This window comes from Abramis brama (genome assembly GCF_963993115.1).
Source record: "Abramis brama genome assembly, chromosome: 9".
In the NCBI taxonomy this organism is placed as follows: domain Eukaryota; kingdom Metazoa; phylum Chordata; class Actinopteri; order Cypriniformes; family Leuciscidae; genus Abramis; species Abramis brama.
Genome location: NC_139971.1, coordinates 30,890,507 through 30,908,651, shown reverse-complemented (window position 1 = coordinate 30,908,651; position 18,145 = coordinate 30,890,507). Strand labels below are relative to the sequence as shown.

The following is an 18,145-nucleotide window of genomic DNA, read 5'->3' as shown; positions in this document are numbered from 1 at the left end:
TCGTCATATGTTAAGCCCGCCCCCGCCTACTCTATACACAACGTGATTGGCCTGACCCAATTTAGGTTTTTGCAGCTAGAAGGTCTATTGAGAGTTGCTAGACCCACCTGGCTGCGAAATACATTTTGCTGCCGCTAGGGTGCATCTAGATTTCTAGGCTACTGTCCTCCTGTTACTTTGTCGACTAAACAAACGCCCGAGTGATTGTGTAATTTACTGTCGGGAAGACGGAGACGCGCTTTATTGCGTGTATATGCTACGCACTGAAAATACTTGGTTAGGATTAGGGGTAAGGAGTGCGTGCGTATTACACGCCATAAAGTGCGTATCATATGCACGCAAAAACTATTTTTGGCGTATAAATGGCACGAGAAATAACATTCGTGGTATAGATACGCATTTTCATGAGATCGAGCTCGCTGTCGCGTTTGGGTTTGAAACCAATTCCATCTTTTTCTTTTTCCCCTCCAACTCACAACTAGCGTCTTCTCTCTCTCCCGGCAGTCGCTGCAAGCAGTCCCGCCGGCGCTTTCCCATACAAAGACCATGTGACTGACAAGCGCCGCGGCGCCGCCTCCCCACACAAAGACCATGCAACTGACAAGAGAGTTCACTTCTACTATACGCTAAGGAACCGAGAGTGGTCATCCGGTCTATTTGGTAGAGAGAGAGAGAGACGAGGAAAATAAACAAGCATGCAAATTGGAATTATCGCGGCCGGAAAAATTATCGAGCTAATTTTTTTTACCGTGCGATTCATTGATTTATTGACTATCGCGACAGGCCTATACTGATTCTTATTAAAGCTACAAAAGTTATTCAGCCAAGAGCAGTGAGGGATATTTCCCTTTTTCTTTTGTTCATGACCCGTTATTGCAAGCCGTTGCGATATGCATATCGCAATATTTCAATAATTTTGATATATTGTGCAGCCCTAATTTGCGATTTAGTTAGTTTTATCCAAGGCTCAGCTTACTGTATTTATAAGGTATAATTCACCCAAAAATGTCAATTGTCATCATGTACTCACCCTCATGTCGTTTCAAACCTATAAGATTACATTCAATTTCCAAACACAAATGGGGATATTTTTTATGAAACTTGAGCGATTTCTGTCCCTCCATTTAAAGTCCATTCCTCTAAAACGTAAAAGATCAAAAGAATGTTATTAAGGCATGGTAAAAAAAAAAAATTATCAATCGAGTGGTCTAATCCAAAGTCTTCTGAAGAGACACGATGGCTTATATGATGAACAGATTTACAACGACGCACATAATGTAATAAACACGCAAGTTTAAATGCTTGCGTGATGTGCGAAAACAACATGAGAGTAAATGCAGAATACAATTTTTTGGATGAACTAACCATTTTTCGTGGTCCTGCCATGCTAAAATCCATGATATGGTGTGCCTAGCAACACATTTGTCCGCGACTGTAGTCACAACATAGCATGGCATATTGTATTACATATATACATTAGTGGTCAAGTCAACTATTATTGGTTTTTAAATGTCTGATGTTGATTACTAGAAAGCAAGATGGCCAAAATATATGTGATTAGCCTATAGGCTAATGCAATTTAATTAAAGACTTAGAGATGGTTTTTTATATATATATATATATATATATATAGAGAGAGAATATTGACTTCATAAATACCTCATTAAATTCAATAATTGGCTTGTTTTCACATTAATTTATTAAATTAAAATTATTAAATTAATATTAGGACCTACAATTCATTTGCCTTCCCTAATTTCATAACGACATCACCACATAACTGACTACAAAACTACATCCCACATCAAAATTGAATTGCGAGGTGATCTATTCACAAATTGTCAAGAGTGCTTGTTATAAAAGAGACGCATCATTCTTATACAGTTGTTGTTTAAGTTGAAAACGGCATCTTGGTTCGTCAGCATTTTGTTTTGTTACCATAGCACATAAACAAAACATTTAATGACACTAATAACAATTACAGATTATTCTAATAATAATAATATTGATTCTTCTAATTTTTTCAGTGTCATTAATGTATGGTCCACATTTAAGCCAGTGACTTAAGATAGTTGATATAGGCTACCGTTATCAGCTTGTTGAGGTAGATATGCTACATCTCGTCATCTCTGAGAGAATGCGCCGTTAAGGCAGCGACAGTTTGGTCAGTTTTTGCTTTTACTTTTACTTTCAGGGAATTAAGTGAGTGTGTTTAAATGCACATGTGCTTTTTATTAACCCGATTATGCTTAAATCGACAATTCATGTGGTCATGTAAACGCGTTAACCCGTTTTCCTTAACGGCTTAAGCATAAACAGATTGACACCCCTTACCCCGATTTCTCCCGCCATGTAAACACATTAACCTTCTTCTTTTGGGCTTATTGAAGTGCGCATATGCACGTGATAAAGCAAGCTTTTCGCGGCAGCTATAGGAAGGAGGAAATTTATCTCAAACGCTCTTTCTTGACCCAAGATATTACACAAATGTGTTCTCATCTCGTGCAGAACTACAGTCAAAATGCTGCATCTGTAAAATGAGAGGATACTATGTGTTCGTAAGTTTCCCGCTGACATGTTGAAATACTCTTCGGTTTTTAATGCTTTATTAACAACACAACAGCCATAGGCCTAATAAATGGAATATTCTGAGTCAGGTACACAAAGGAAATAATTAAATGAGTAAAGAAAAAGTAACAAGTAAATAAATAAGCAAATAAATGATCTAATAAGTAAACTAAGATCTCCAAGATCAGTTTGTCAGTTATAGAGACGCCACCTGAACACACTGATGTTTTTCTCCCCATCATTTTCCATCTGGATCTCCCTGGTAACAAAAAAAAAAAAAAAACATATGTCTCTATTTCATCTCTTTGTTTCCATGGCAACATAGCAATGGTGAGAGGAGAGCTATTGAAGTCCTCCTTAAAGAAGAATTGCACCATGAAAAACTGGCTGAATGAGACGAAGGAAGAAGAATCAGAGGACTTCTTGGAACAGAGATGTGGAAAGGAGGACAGATAGCGAGAGAGAGAGAGAGAGAGAGGAAAGGACAGTGACAAAGATAAGCAGATAGAACATCAAGCTCACCGCAAGTTGCCGGCACTTTGTCATACAGGATATTGTAGATATGACAGCCTTTTATGTATGTGTATGTGTATATATATATAAAAAACCCTGTGGTGACTTATTTAACCTGATTTTATGAGAGATAAGTAGACCAGTAGTTTTCTGTGTTTCTCCCATCTCTGGCCACTTGTTTTGCTTCACGTATTCCACCCAACACAATCCTGCTAGCAGATTTTTTGATTGATTTCTTGGAAAATGAGATATCATTCAATAGATACTTTTCACACCGACCCTTTAAAAGGAAGAGAAATCGGCCCTCTTGAATCTGCAACAGAGGGAGCAGGACCTCTATTGCAGAACAGCCAGTTGCTCTATCACCTAAGAGTGGGGGATGTAAATAAAAGACAGGCCTGTTTTATTCGGTTATACGGAGACGAGCTGCCTGTTTGTTTGAGCGAGCGAGAGACGCAGAGAGAATGAGTCAAAGAAAGGAACAGCTTGTTTGCTCTGCTTGAACTGGGTGGCTGACACAAATACAGGAACTGTGGTTTGGTTCGAGTCTAGAGGGAGAGCAGCGCAAATAAAGCAATAGCCTGTTTGTGCAAAGAAGCCGAGGGAGGGTGGCGCTAATAATGGAAGAGCCTGTTGCCGGGCTGCAAAGAAGGGAGGGCGGCTAATAAAGGAAGAGCTGCAGTGTGCTATTGTAGAGGGAAGGAGATTGGGAACAGCCTGTTGACATTTGAGGTCATGTGATCACCAACACTTCAGTCAGGAGTGGAACTGAGAAATGAACTGGCCCGCGTGTGACAAAATTCAAATGAAGATTGTTAAGAAGGGGAACCTTAAATTCTCTGTAAATTTGTGGCCCATATGGAGAACCAGATGTATAAAGAGTTGTTCATAATCTGTTGTCCACAATCTATGTCCACTGGCATAGATAAGAAGATGCAACATCAAATTTCTTCAAAGTTGCATGCTACTTCGCAGAAAAAAATCCCAATGCAGCCAAACTCCAAATTCAAATAGTTTCAACTTGTGTAGAAGTATGAAATCTGTATTCATTTCTGCAGTTTTGTGTTATTCTCATTTGTGAGATTCGCAATGTCATTTTATACATACAAATAAAACAAGAATGATAACCCTGCCATGCTGAAATCCATAATGTAGGCTGTGCATTGTGACTAGCAACACAAAACTCCAAGTTCAAACAATTTCAACTTCAACCAAGTTTGCTACTGACCTTTGAAGCAGTTTGAAACAGTCATTATGTGGGGGACTTTGCCTCAAATATTTGTACGTCAAGAGTTGTACAATGCAACTTCGAAGGTGTAGCGTGACATTCAAAGGGCAATCATCATATTATTAACATTTGATATTCTATGCTAGGGGTGGGCGGTATGACCAAAATTCTGTTTCACGGTATGACTAATTTTATTTCACGGTAATGATATATTTCACGATATGGTTATTTATATATGTAGTTATTCTCGAAAAATCGACAAAAGGGGCTTTGTATAATAAATAAACCCAAATACTTTAGAAATGAAAAGTACTTCACTTTGTTTGAATTTTCTTTTTCTTTTATTTGGTAAATTATTTATTTGGTAAACTATTTTTTATAGGTAAATATAGTAAACAAAACACTCTCATCAACTTTTAGATGAACTGCCCCCAACTGGTTGATATTAAATACAACTCATAGCAATTCAACTTTAAATAAAGTGTTTCTGAATAATTTTTCAATCTCATGTTATTGCTTTACTTCATCAATCAGTTTATAATATCTGAATATTTTATATTGAATTATTCTATTCATAATAAATTGGCTTGGTTGGTTATTTTTGCGATATCTGGCAACCCGTCACCTAAAGCTTTAATCAAGAGAGGTTCAGAAGTGTCAAGTTCATCAAGTTTAGAAGTGACTAGGAGAACAGTATAGTATGAAAACCGAACAGCAGCTACTGTTAGTGTTGACTAAGTAGTGTAAATTATACACACCTTGTAACTGCGTCATTATTTTACATAGCTCGGTGAACACCGACACACCCTGCTCCCTCAGTGCGTGTGCACGCGCGCGTCTTTTGCATCAGTAAAATGCGATCGGTTAATTTGAGTGACAAGTTGTAATCACGCATTGAATCGGTGCAAGATTTTATCAGCTGTTTCAGTGGCAAATTGTTTGGAGTTAGAAATATATAACTCGCGCTGCATATTTAGTAATTTTGCCTCAGATACAGGATTATACATTTGCTTTAACAAGCAGGTTGTTCATTACCACGGCAACCGCTCGCGTGTCATGCTAAATGCGAGTTTCGTGTTTAAAAAGTAACTATACATAAAGAGACAGAAAGATGCAGATAACTATACATTATTTAAGGTTATTTCTATCCGTAACGATATTGACATATTAACTGTTGTTGTCAAGTAAGCTTCATGCTTTCCCCGTTGCGATCGTGCACTCCTCTAAACTGTATACGGGTGCTGCACTGCTCTAGTTGACTGCTGCGCCTTTCCCCCGAAAATATCACGTTAACAACAACCCTTTAGAAAACGTAATTCCTTTGTGGATCCTCTTGATCTGCTTTCTCCATGTTTCTCTGACAAATCTCAGTGTATCATGCATGCGAGTTAACCACGCCCACTTATTTACATGTCGCGGTATCACGGAATAAAAAAATCTGTTAGGGTTGACATTTTCTACCGTGGTAACGATATATACCGTCATACCGCACAGCCATATTCTATGCAAAGTAATACATTATACAACCACATAGGGCTGTGCAATTAATTGAATTTCGCTCCCAACGATCACCAAAATAGTATAATCGAGTAAAAACGATTATTTTGCCATGTTCTGTTTTGAAAGAACGCTCTTATTTTGTCTTTTGTTCTGAATGACGCGCACGTCCGCCCCTCCCGATGCCATAAACTCTCTCAGCTTGAATGTTTAAACTGATAAAACTTAAAAAGAAGTGAAAATGATAAACTTTAGTTACGATGCAATGCTGGTCCGATTGTACAAGTGACAATTCCATCATGTCCCGAGCCGACTCCTAAACGCGAATGTGTAGGTTCGACGCTTGCCTTGTCCAGCGCATTTTGAGAGACAGAGAGAGAGAGAAGACGCAGCACCGCTGAACACTCACGCGGTTTGTGAAATTGCGTCTTGGAGAAAGTTTTAAAATGATTGATTTGATTTTATAGTCTGTGTGGATTCATTTAGGATACTCATACAATCTACATGCTAAAGTGAATCAATGTTTGCGGGGGAATTTCCCGCATTATAAGTGGTAGACCTGCGGGAATTATTAAAATACTCATTGAAGTATTATCTGTTATATATTATTTATTTTAATAGTTCAAAAAGTACAATAAATGTTCAAATTTCGATTTTTTAAGAATTGATGAAAGGTGTCTTTGGTAACACTTTACAATAAGGTTCATTAATTAGCATTAGTTAACTACCTTTGTTAAGATTAACTAATAATGAACAATACTTCTACAGCATTTACTAATCTTAGTTAATATTAATTTCACCATTTACTAATACGTTATTAAAATTAATGGTTGTATTTGTTAACATTAGTTAATGCACTGTGAACTAACATGAACAAACAATGAACAGCTGTATTTTTATTAACTAACAATAAAAAAGATTAATAAATACTGTAACAAATGTATTTCTCATTGTTAGTTCATGTTAGTTAATACATTAACTGTTAACTAATTAACATTATTGTAAAGTGTTACCGTGTCTTTTTAATAAATGCAACACGTTCCCAAAGTCATGTGAAATAATCGTGTTACATAATCGTGATTTCAATACTGACCAAAATAATCGTGATTATGATTTTTTCCATAATAGAGCAGCCCTACAACCACCCTTCCATGACGTTATCTGTAGAGCTTTCTTTAAGGTTTCTTCAAGTTCGCCTTGAGAGGTGTTAAAGCACTGAAAGTTTTCTGCAAATATGAACGTGTCTCTTCCTGTCTCTGTAGCCCACAGGATACATGGAGGCCCCTCTGTCTTACAGCACTATAGAGGACCTGCAGCTGTTGTCCTGGGACAATGCCCCCAAATACTGTGTCCAGCTAAGCTTCCCTGGAGGGACGGTCCTCCTGCAGGTATCTCCAGCCCCCTCACGGTTTCAATTCTCACACACACTCATGTTGCGATTACGCTCTGACTCATTTTGTGAATGTTTGTGTGCACTCACAGGCTGCTAACAGCTATCTGCGCGACCAGTGGTTTCACTCTATACAGTGGAAGGTAAGGTAACACGTCTAGGAAGGCTAGATTTGCAAAAAGCATTGGTGTAAGGACATTTTGCATGGTTTTAGCGAGAGTATCTGAGGTACGTATGTGGGTGTTTCTTCCACTACTTAATTACATATTCAGTACCTCTGTTGTGGCTTCAATTCCACTGTGAACAATTTTGCCCCGATAAAGATTTATCAAAAGTTAATACTTGTCACTTAATAAGAGCATGATTGATATGAAATATGAGGCGTGATATGTAAAGGAAACAACAAATATCACTTAGTCTTAGCAAGACAAAGAAATATTTCCACACTTAATCGTTTTTGGAAGGAAAAATTAAATGGTCATTAACCATTTGAATATTATTGTGAGAAATAATTTTTATAATTTTCTACTTTTGCTATTATTATTATTATTATTATTATTATAAAATAAAATATAATATAATGTGTGTGAGTGAATGTATATGTCTCTATTGTTCTTCTGCACTGCCACCAACACATATTTTTAGATGTGGTGGAAATGTTCAAGAATTTAAAAAGTCCATTTATTTCTACTACATTGCTAGATACTTTTGGACATTGCTAGTAAAACAAATACTAGTAGACAAATTTAACTGGTAGTGAGAGTGCGAAAAGTGTGTTTTAATTTTTAATTTTTTTTTAAATGCTTGTTGTTGAAAAATCATCCATACACAAGGCCAATAAAATGGAACAAAATAAGAACTTAAATCTTAAACCTGAATCCCCAAACCTGAATATCACAGCTCATTTCTGGGTAAATTCACAACATACTTCACGCTGTAATGTAGTATATAACCACTGTTGCGTTATGGCGGTAAAATGTGTCCTGGTTTCATAACTGTTGGTCGCATTGTTATAAGGTAGGTGTGTGTAATCTGGGTTATCTGATTCATATGCAGAAAAAGATCTACAAGTACCGTAAGGTTCTGAATAACCCGAGCCGCTGGGACGTGGTTCTGAAGGAGATCAGGGCCCTGGTGGACATGGCCCTCACCTCACCCCTGCAGGACGAATCCATCCATCAGTCACCACTGCACATTATCTCCACCCTGCTTGCTGAGGTACGTCACACACGTTTACATGCCTGTCTAACTGGTGAGGTAAGATTCATTATAGATTTAGGTAGAACTGAGTGTTTCTCTATTTAATTGTGCTTGCTAAGGCATGCATCACTATTATTGCTCGTATGTCTGCCCAAAATTTTGATGTGTAACACATGTCATTGATAATGATACTTCAAATAATGCATCTTATTGATAAGTGAGCTATTACTTTTTTAAGAGATTGTATTTACAAATTTCACCAACTAAACAGGCAACAAAACAGATTTATATTGACAGAGGTCCTCTTAATTTAAGTGACAAGTTAGCAACCCTGAACTCTAAAAAGAAAAATGTGCGTGCATTTGTTAGTCACTTTTCTTATTGAGGAGATCAGATTGGTCAGATGTGATTTTTGCTGAAATAAAATTTTATATTTTTGTTTACAATTACAATTAAATTATGAAATTTGAAGAGAAAATTGCCAAATGAGAAATACCTTTTATTTGTACAATATTTAGTTGTTTTATACATGGTTATTTTCTATATATAATTTTACATAAAAAAAATTCTTCAAAAACTGAAACACTGTACTTTTGATAACAGATACATTATACTATAAACATTTGGGATCAGTGAGGTTTCTTTAAATAAATTAACCATTTCTTTCTGCAAGGACACATTAAATTAATCTGAAGTGACAGTGAAGACATTTTTCACAAATTTGACAGAGCCAACCACATGTAGGGAACAGAATACCATATAAACTGTGAAGTTGGCTCCTAATTTAGGGCTATAAGTGATTAGATAGCTACCCTAAAATAACTTTTTTGTGCATTTAAGAGTCCCTTTTCTGTTTGAAGACATCAGATTTGTCAAATGTTTGATCGTTCAGCCAGTTTCTCCTTAAAGTATAGCTGGCATCTTTCTTTTAGAACTCGAGCAGCATTCTGCTTTCCTTTCTGGTTATGAGTGTCATCTGTAAATTGAGGTGCTAGTTGCCACTCATTTTGAGTCTTCAGTATATTCAGGTTAAGTTACTGTGGTTGCCCTTGTAGCTGTGGTTAATTGAGCCTTTTTTTTTACATGGCAACAATACACAACTGCTCCAAAACGAAGATCTCCTTTTCCTCGGAGTGTTTGCAGAAATGAAAACATTGACTGCATCTGTACTTTGATTAGCAGATTAATATTAAGTCTTTTAATATCCCATATACCAAGCATTTATGTAAAAAAAAAACGTTTTAAAAGATCTAAAAATAGATATCACACAGGCTTTCCCAAGAAGGCATTAACATTTTAAAAATAGGGATTGCTGGTTTTTGAGTCACTTAGCCGTGATATCACTGGCCGATGAGTTCTCAACAGTGCATTCATGTCATTTCCTTCCCAGAACACTAACCTCAGCGCTCAGGACCATGAGAACATCATTGTGGTGAGTGGGACTGCTTCTTTATAAAGAAAATATGAAAAGACATTCACACATGAGTGTTAAACTCCATTTCTAACGAAGGCAGGGTTACGTGATGTGTCTTAAGGCTCAGTGAAATCTGCTCTAGAATAAAATTAATTTGAAAATGTAGTGTACTGCCATAGAAACAAGACATGCATGCACAGATGTGCTGGACTAGCCTCTGAAGGTTATGCAGTTCCTGTAAATGTGGATGAAAAGAAACAAGACTCTACATGTCTGTGGGGAAGGTGACTAATGGTTAGAATCTGTCTGTAGGCCATCGCACCCCTGCTGGAGAATAACCACCCTCCCCCCGACCTGTGTGAATTCTTCTGCAAGGTAAATGTGATGATTCTGGCTATTCTTCAGGGGAACAGATGAGTTCAGTATTGTAAACCTGAAATAGTAGTTTATTTTTTAATCTTTCATTTTTTTACTGTTTAAAATCTTATGGCTTGTTCAATACATTTCAATTAAAAGAGAAAACAGTCATAAAGTACCATTAATTTTGTTAAGTATTAAGTATTTTACCCACTAGGATTTGGCATTATCAATATTTGTAACAATTTTTATTTTGGAAAGAAATTAATACTTACCAAGAACACATAAAATGTATCAAAAGTGATGACCCTAAATGACCATAAATATATTTAGAATGTAAAAAAAAAAAAAAAAAATTCAAATAAATGCTGTTCTTTTGCACTTTTCATTCTGGGAAAAAAGTAGCATGGTTTCCACAAAAACATTAAGCAGCACAACTGTTTTCAGCATTGATAGTAATAAGAAATGTTTCTTGAGCAGCAAATTAGCATATGTGACCCTGGATCACAAAACCAGTCACAAGTCGCACAGGTATATTTGTTGCAAAAGCCAACAATACATTGTATGGGTCAAAATGATTGATTTTTCTTTTATGCCAAAAATCATTAAGATATTAAGGAAAGATCATGTTCCATGAAGATATTTTGTAAATTTCCTACCGTAAATATATAAAACATTTATTTTTGTGAGTAAATCGGCCAACTTGGCCAACTTTAAAGCCGTTTTTTCTCAATGTTTCGTTATTTTTGCACCCTCTGATTCCAGATTTTCAAACAGTTGTATCTCAGCCAAATATTGTCCTATCCTAAAAAAACAATGGAAAGCTTATTTATCCAGATGATGTATAAATCTCAATTTCAAAAAAATGTACCCATGTGACTGGTTTTGTGGTCCAGGGTCACATATTATAATGATATCGTCTGATATCAACACTTTACCAAGTCATTTTTTAAATGATTCTGATGATTAAGAATAATATATATATTAATCGAGATTGGTTTTTATTGTGTTCCTCTATGCAGCACTGTAGGGAGCGTCCTCGGTCGATGGTGGTGATTGAAGTGTTCACTCCTGTGGTTCAGAGAATCCTCAAACACAACATGGTGGGTGTGCGCACTACGCCAGATGTGCTTTCGAATTCACGCGTCACCGCACCATCATTGACTGACTCTCCTGGTCTTTTCTTCTCGATCCAGGACTTTGGGAAATGCCCCAGACTCCGTCTCTTTACTCAGGAGTATATTTTGGCTCTGAATGAACTAAACGCTGGCATGGAAGTGGTCAAGAAGTTCATTCACAGGTGGGTGACGTTTTTTTTCCTCCCTTATACAAACACAAATCACTTTTCCTGCAGGCTAGGGATGTGACGGTGAGAGAATTTCCCCACCAGTTAATCGCCATTTGACAACACCGGTAATATTGGGGAGGAGATCTGGGAGACGTTGGAGTTTTTCCATCTTTTTCACCTCGCTAATTAAGCAAAAATAAACTGTGTACGGTTAAGATCAACTTCCATAGGAATTAACTGAAAACACTAGCTCTGCTCACGCACCATTATGAATTCGCTCACATGCGGACGAATTAGCAGCAATTCTGGGGTGGCTATTGCTTGAATGGTGGGTTCATTATTATTCTTAATGAAAAACACAACTAACGCATTGCAGCTTCCCTTTTATAATTGTGTTTAAATCCCAAATATTGCAAATAGGTGCTTTTACATTTCGCTTTGAAACCAAATCTTTCGCCATCGTCTTGTCAGTCAGCTAGTGACTCTCGTCACCTGATAAATTAAGTCGGTCTCCTGCTGCTGATCTGTGCTGCGACTCTCATTTGGCTATTGCTGCATCGAGCAGACATTTTAATTGTAGTGTCTGTTCTCTAACTGAACTAAGTAATTTTTATTACTATAAAAAAAAAAAATCTAAACTACAGGGGGGGCAAGTGATGTAACCGGTGTTGCGGCTGAACACCGTGTAACACCGGTAACACAGACTATTGCAGCAAGCCTACTGCAGGCAAAACTGTAGTTCAGAAAACGTGACCTTACCCGATGCAATGCGGCAAGCGATAAAAGCTTGGAATCTTGTTAGGACACAATGTTACCTTATCCTGACTCCCCCTCACTGACGTACAAAGAACAGGCCTTCATATTTACACAAACTGTAACGTCCTTTTATCTATCAGACTGTGTCATTTTAATGGTCTGTTTAGGACCAAGCCCTGCGCTTACTTCCTGTTACAGCTTTGTTTTCTTTTAGCTGTCATTTTGTGTGCGTTTGAACACAGGAGCTGTACTAACCTGACCTTTTCTTACATGTTTTATTACAGCATGCACGGTCCCACCGGACAGTGCCCTCATCCTCGGGTTCTCCCCAATCTCGTGGCGGTGTGCCTTGCTGCCATCTACTCTTGCTACGAAGAGTTCATCAACAGGTGCGTCCGATTCACTGGTTTTCCAACCCATGAGATGTGATGTACCCCTGGGACCTGTGCTCAAAACATTTCTCTGAATCATAATTGCCGTCTCAATGGCACCAAATTGTATGTGCCGTTCTTAAATCGTCTTAAAATACTCGCGCTGTCATTTCCAACTGCTTTTATTGGTCTGTCAAACAACGACATGGCTGTAGTGACATTTTTGGTCTCAGCTGTCCTGTTTGTGTCGTCACTTTGAGCCTCTGTGTCGCGTGCACCCACCTGAGAGGAATAAGGAACTATTTTCAAAAGTTTCCATGATTCACAATTACTCAAGAGAGTGAGACATGTCAAAGCTCACTCCCCAGGCTTCCTTGCACTGCCCCATCTCTGTTTTTTTGTTGCTATCTGTTCTCTCTTTCACTCTCCAATGGTCTTTCGACAAATTTCTGTAACTACTGTAAAGTTCATGTCAAAGTTTCATTTGTTCTTCCAGAATCAGATGTCCAATAGTTACTTGTTAGTCAAATAAAGTCAAATACAGTGGCTGTATAGCAAATTAAACACCTGGTGATTTGTGTATGACTGCATGCAAATATGGCAATTTCCATGGAAAGGGCCTAATACTCTATAATAATAATATTACATTCAAATTTATTAAAGGTTTTTTTTTTTTTTTTTAACTAATGGTAAGTGAATGGTGATTGACCTTTAGAAAATGTTGACTGTCAACCAGAGGTTTTCTAGGTAGAATTAGAGGCTTCCTTAAGAAAAATTAAGAAAATCTTACCAAACCTTAACAGTAGTGTGTATATAATACAAAAAATAGTTTAATTCATGGAAAGTGGTTTATGTCTTATCTTTTTCTTTCTCTTTCTGTTAGTCGGGACAACTCTCCCAGTCTCAAGGAAATCCGAAATGGTTGTCAGCAGCAAAGTGAGAGAAAACCGCCCATGCCTTTGCGGCTGCTGCGGCCTGAGCCGCCCACGCCACCCCTGACCACCACCCTGTCTCCCCCCCCTGCCCTGCCCCTTTCACCCCCACCTTCCATCGTCAATTCCAGCGAGATCCTAGTAGAGCTGGAGCGCAACAACAACACCGCTAACACACTGCGCAAGGCCCCTGCTGAGGGCGACAGCGAGCCCAACCTGATCGACTGTCTGCTGGTCAGCCCTGCGCTCAATGCCCTGTCCATTCAGCTGCCTGCCCACGCCGACAGAGTGCTGGGCTGTTTCGCCCTCATCCTCAAGATGCTGTAAGTATGCCGTCACTGGATCTTTGTTTTGTTTTTCCGCTCTAATTATACATGTGTCCGTCCAGTCTTAAGATGTTACTCTAGGCAGTAATGGCTGTCAAACCTGCTCACATGGTAGAGGTAAATGGCCTCATCACAGGACCTCAAATAAATAATGCTAAATTTATTTTATTCTGATTGATGAGCTTGCCAAAGTACATTCTATTGGTAATTTAATGAAGTTAAACTACCATCTACCAGTTAGCTACACTACAAGTTACTAACAAGGAGCTACTACATTGAAGCTTTTTGGGGCATGATCACATTTAGATAATGATTAGATTATTATGATTTATATATAGACAGGGCTTGACTTTTTAACTTTTTTGCTCACCAGCCACTGTAGCTGGTGGTTTTCCGAAGTTACTAGTCACTCAGTATTTTCACTGACCACAATTTTGATATCGATACCATGGGGAAAACCTGCTATGTAGATATTTTTACTACTATCTCATAATTTGGCAGCTGGTATATTAGGCTGCTGTCACCTTTAAGAACTGACGCACGGATTCATTATACTATTACAGATGCGTTTCTCAACTCTGTACGTACCTTCACTTAAAACACAACTGACTGTGTTAATGAGGATACTCGCACACAAGCATTATTTTGTGTGTATTTGACTGTTTAAGCGCAAAAAAGTACTCTATTTAATACGGAGGCAGCTTTAGATGTGTGCACTTTGGGTGTAAGCACAAAATCTGCGGGAATGAGTAAAATTATGCACAATCCCACGCTGAAAATCAAGCCCTGTAACACCAACTATATTCATCCAGAACAAATGAAACGAGGGAGTGAGGGGAGGCGGGTTTGTGTGTAACTCACCGTCTGAGAGATGGGAGAGCGAGAAAGCGCAGCTGGTATTGTCTGTCTATTCTACGGACAATGAGTATTGGAAGCGAACATCCCAGTGCTGCCAAAGCTTCTGAGAGCGCCATTTGGATGAATCTGTAAATCTGTGCTCCGCGCTTTCCTCTTAATAACAAAATAAACATGCAACAAAAATGACAGCGGTGAGAAAACAGCAGTTAAGAAAGCACCTGATCTGAAGCTCTGTAATTCGACACTCCAGTCATGTTATGTCACGTTTATTTATATAACACTTTATACAATGTATTGCTATAAAGCAAGCAGCTTTACAGTATTAAACATGAAGAAGCATTGCTAGTATCGCTTTCAATTAGAATTACAGCTTCAATTTCTTCTATAAAGCAGATAGTATGTTCATGTTTTACTCGCATCTGACCTTGATGGACTAAACTGAAGAAAGGAACCGCAGAACATTTCCACGTTAAAGGCGGCGTAGCCTCAGCGCACAACTACCTATTGTGTAAACTCTTAGCTTACAGTAAAACATACGCTATTTTAAAAACAGCTTGCACTGAAAAATGTAGTGTAGCAATGCTACTTTTAGTTAGTTACTCTTTAACACTGCTAATCGTCCCACGTGGTGTATAAATTATCATTTCGGTATATAAAAAAGCAGACTCCACTATAATCACAGGGAGGAGTGACCATAAACCTGTCTGCATATTTATAACAGATTCATTGAACGGAATCCATTTTTAGCCTTTACCTCCTTTATCTGATTTTATTATGAACCATCCGGTTGCAGATCACAGCAGGGCCAAAGAGGTTTCAGCTTTTACTGGCCAATCTTACATAAGGTTCTTATTTTCTCCACTTCTCGCTCTTCCTGCCTCTGAATCTCTAATTTCTCCTCTGGCCTTTTCTCTCTGCAGATCGGACTACGATGACTGGAGACCAGCACTGGCCAGCCTGCTTCAACCCATCCCCTTCCCGAAAGAGTAAGGGCATTTACTCCCTTCCCATCCTGTTCACAGTTGCTTTCTTTGTAATTGGTTGCATGATGTCTGTTTTAACTCTTAACTAGGGCCACACAATTAGAAATTGAAATTGAATAGATAATGCTGAAAACAATTATAGCTGCTGCAATTTAGCTCCACTCCCATCGCGTTTATGTTTCTATTTACTGTAGAACTTGTTTTTTACACACCATTGCAGTGGCGAATTGGATCAGAATTTGATTAAATTACTCTATAGGCCCGCAGTAACAGCAACTAATGAGCACATTTTAGCCAGTCTGATCAAGACTGCATCATCTGACACTCAAAAAGATGAAGAAAAGTTGAAAAGCATCTGTATTGATTAAAAATTTTAATACGAATTTGTTTTTTATGCTCCAAAGAACACCTATGCAACTGTTCAAAAGTTTGGGGTCAGTAAGCATTTTATTATTATTTTTTTTTTATTATTGTTTTAATTAACAAGGATGCATTTCAAATAAATGATTAAATAACATCCACTATGGTTTCGGACTCCACTACAAATGGCTGTACCCTATTTAAAGGCTGATTTTGGACACAGTTTTTCTAGTCTCGGCTTTAAAGGACATGACCAAAGATCGCCCACAGTCTGTTCACTGACCGGTTTTATCTGATTGGCAAGCATAAGCAATATGTAACTTCCTGAGAAACAATGTTGTGTTTACAAGGTACTAATGAATGCTTCTGAGGAATACATTATAATCCTCAAAGAATCCTGAAAAGAAATTATCATGAACTGCTGAATTCAGCTTTGCCACAGAAATAACAGAAATAAATGACAATTCAAAAAAGAAACCATCTATTTTACATTGTAACCGTATTTCACAATATTGCTATTTTAACTGTATTTTTGGGTAAATGAATGCAGCCTTTTTTTCTTCGTTAAAAAAACTTAAAAACGTCTCGACCTCAAAGTTTTGGACGGTAAGTGTATGTACAATATGAATTCATGTTTTGAATGTGTAGCCTACATAACGATACCAGGGGCTCTCTGTGTACGTGCAGGGGAGAGTACTGACGTGGGCGAGCCACAGCAGGGCTCTGCAGTGGGATTGTGGGTATTGGGTGAGGCGTTTCGGGTCCTTTGTGGCTCCTGTAATTGGCCCTGCAGGACAGAGCACATCATTACAGGTCTTCTGCAGAGCCCTGCAGTTGCCACAGGTGGGGGGCTCACCTGCGCTCGTACGCCACGCCGAGCTTTCAGCCTTCATTAGAACACAACAGCATCCCAGAGCTCACATGCAAAACATTTGATGAAGTCCTCCCAGACACACATGCACAACACTTTAGATGACTTGAAATTGTATCACTGTGCGTGTTAAGGCAAGCACGCCTACATGTAGACTCAGAAAGCAACTTGTGTAATTATGTTGAATGACGACACCCTCTCTTTTTGTGTACCCGAGTCAAGTCAATGTTTTTCTCTTTTTGCTCTCTCCTCTCCAGGGCCCTCGCACATGCCAAATTTACAAAGTAAGTGACATTATAAGTGACATTACCCTCCTACTGTATACAGAACTATTTAGAGAGATGCTTAAATAAGGATTTAAGATATGAAATGTCAGTGACTAGCAATCTGGTTTGTTAAATGGATAGTTCACTCAAAAATGAAAACACTCGCCTTCATGTCGTTCCAAACCTGTATGACTTTTTTCTTCAAAAAGTTCTTCAAAATATCTTCCGTAATGTTCCACTGGAGAAAAAAAAAAGTAACACAGGTTTGGAACAACATGAGGGTGAGTAAATGATGATGGAATTTAAATTTTTTTAATTCATTCCTTTAGGGGTTTGAGTCATTATGATACTTAATGGGATGGTTTATACAAAAATAAAAATTCAGTCATCATTTTCTCACCCTTATTTCGTTTCAAACCTGCATGACTTTCTTTCTTCTGTGGAAAACAAAAGATGTTTTTAAAAGTGTCCTGCTCAGTCATGTTGAGTTTGTCAAAATCTAAACAACACAAATGCACCATAAAATATTTCTGAATCCATACTACAGCTTTTGAGGAACACACTTTGTCATTATTCACTGAAAATTTTGACATCCTCACTAGCTCTTTTTAAAATTAACCCATTTTTATTATACATTTATGGTGCTTTTGCATCTTTTTGAAGCTTCCGGTCCTTTTTCATTGTATTTGCATGGGAAAGGGCAATCTGTTGTTGAGAAAAAGTAATACAGGTTTGTTATAATTGTTTTCGGCAATTTTTGTCATCTAACAGATCTGCTGTTTTTTATTTTTGTAACAGAGAGCTGAAATATGTCATTCAGAGGTTTGCTGAAGATCCCAGACAAGAGGTGAGACAGGAAACTGCTGTTTGCAGAAAGGGTGTTGTTTAGTTTACAGGTTCAGTCGAATGCTTACACTGTAAAAAGAAATGTTGCTGCAATTAGATATAACAACTTAAAAAGTGTTTA

At 37.9% G+C, this 18,145-nt stretch overlaps 1 protein-coding gene across 1 annotated transcript in view; it reads left to right on the top strand.

The window, feature by feature from the left end:
• Positions 1 to 18,145, top strand: part of cmip (c-Maf inducing protein) — a 37,041-nt gene that overhangs the window by 9,198 nt on the left and 9,698 nt on the right. The window contains exons 2-13 of the mRNA XM_084124072.1: positions 7,069 to 7,194; positions 7,289 to 7,339; positions 8,253 to 8,414; positions 9,787 to 9,828; positions 10,123 to 10,185; positions 11,190 to 11,270; positions 11,364 to 11,467; positions 12,496 to 12,600; positions 13,466 to 13,837; positions 15,619 to 15,684; positions 17,170 to 17,196; positions 17,977 to 18,025. Coding sequence (XP_083980198.1) covers positions 7,069 to 7,194; positions 7,289 to 7,339; positions 8,253 to 8,414; positions 9,787 to 9,828; positions 10,123 to 10,185; positions 11,190 to 11,270; positions 11,364 to 11,467; positions 12,496 to 12,600; positions 13,466 to 13,837; positions 15,619 to 15,684; positions 17,170 to 17,196; positions 17,977 to 18,025 — 1,248 coding nt within the window. The remainder of the gene's footprint in view (positions 1 to 7,068; positions 7,195 to 7,288; positions 7,340 to 8,252; positions 8,415 to 9,786; positions 9,829 to 10,122; positions 10,186 to 11,189; positions 11,271 to 11,363; positions 11,468 to 12,495; positions 12,601 to 13,465; positions 13,838 to 15,618; positions 15,685 to 17,169; positions 17,197 to 17,976; positions 18,026 to 18,145) is intronic.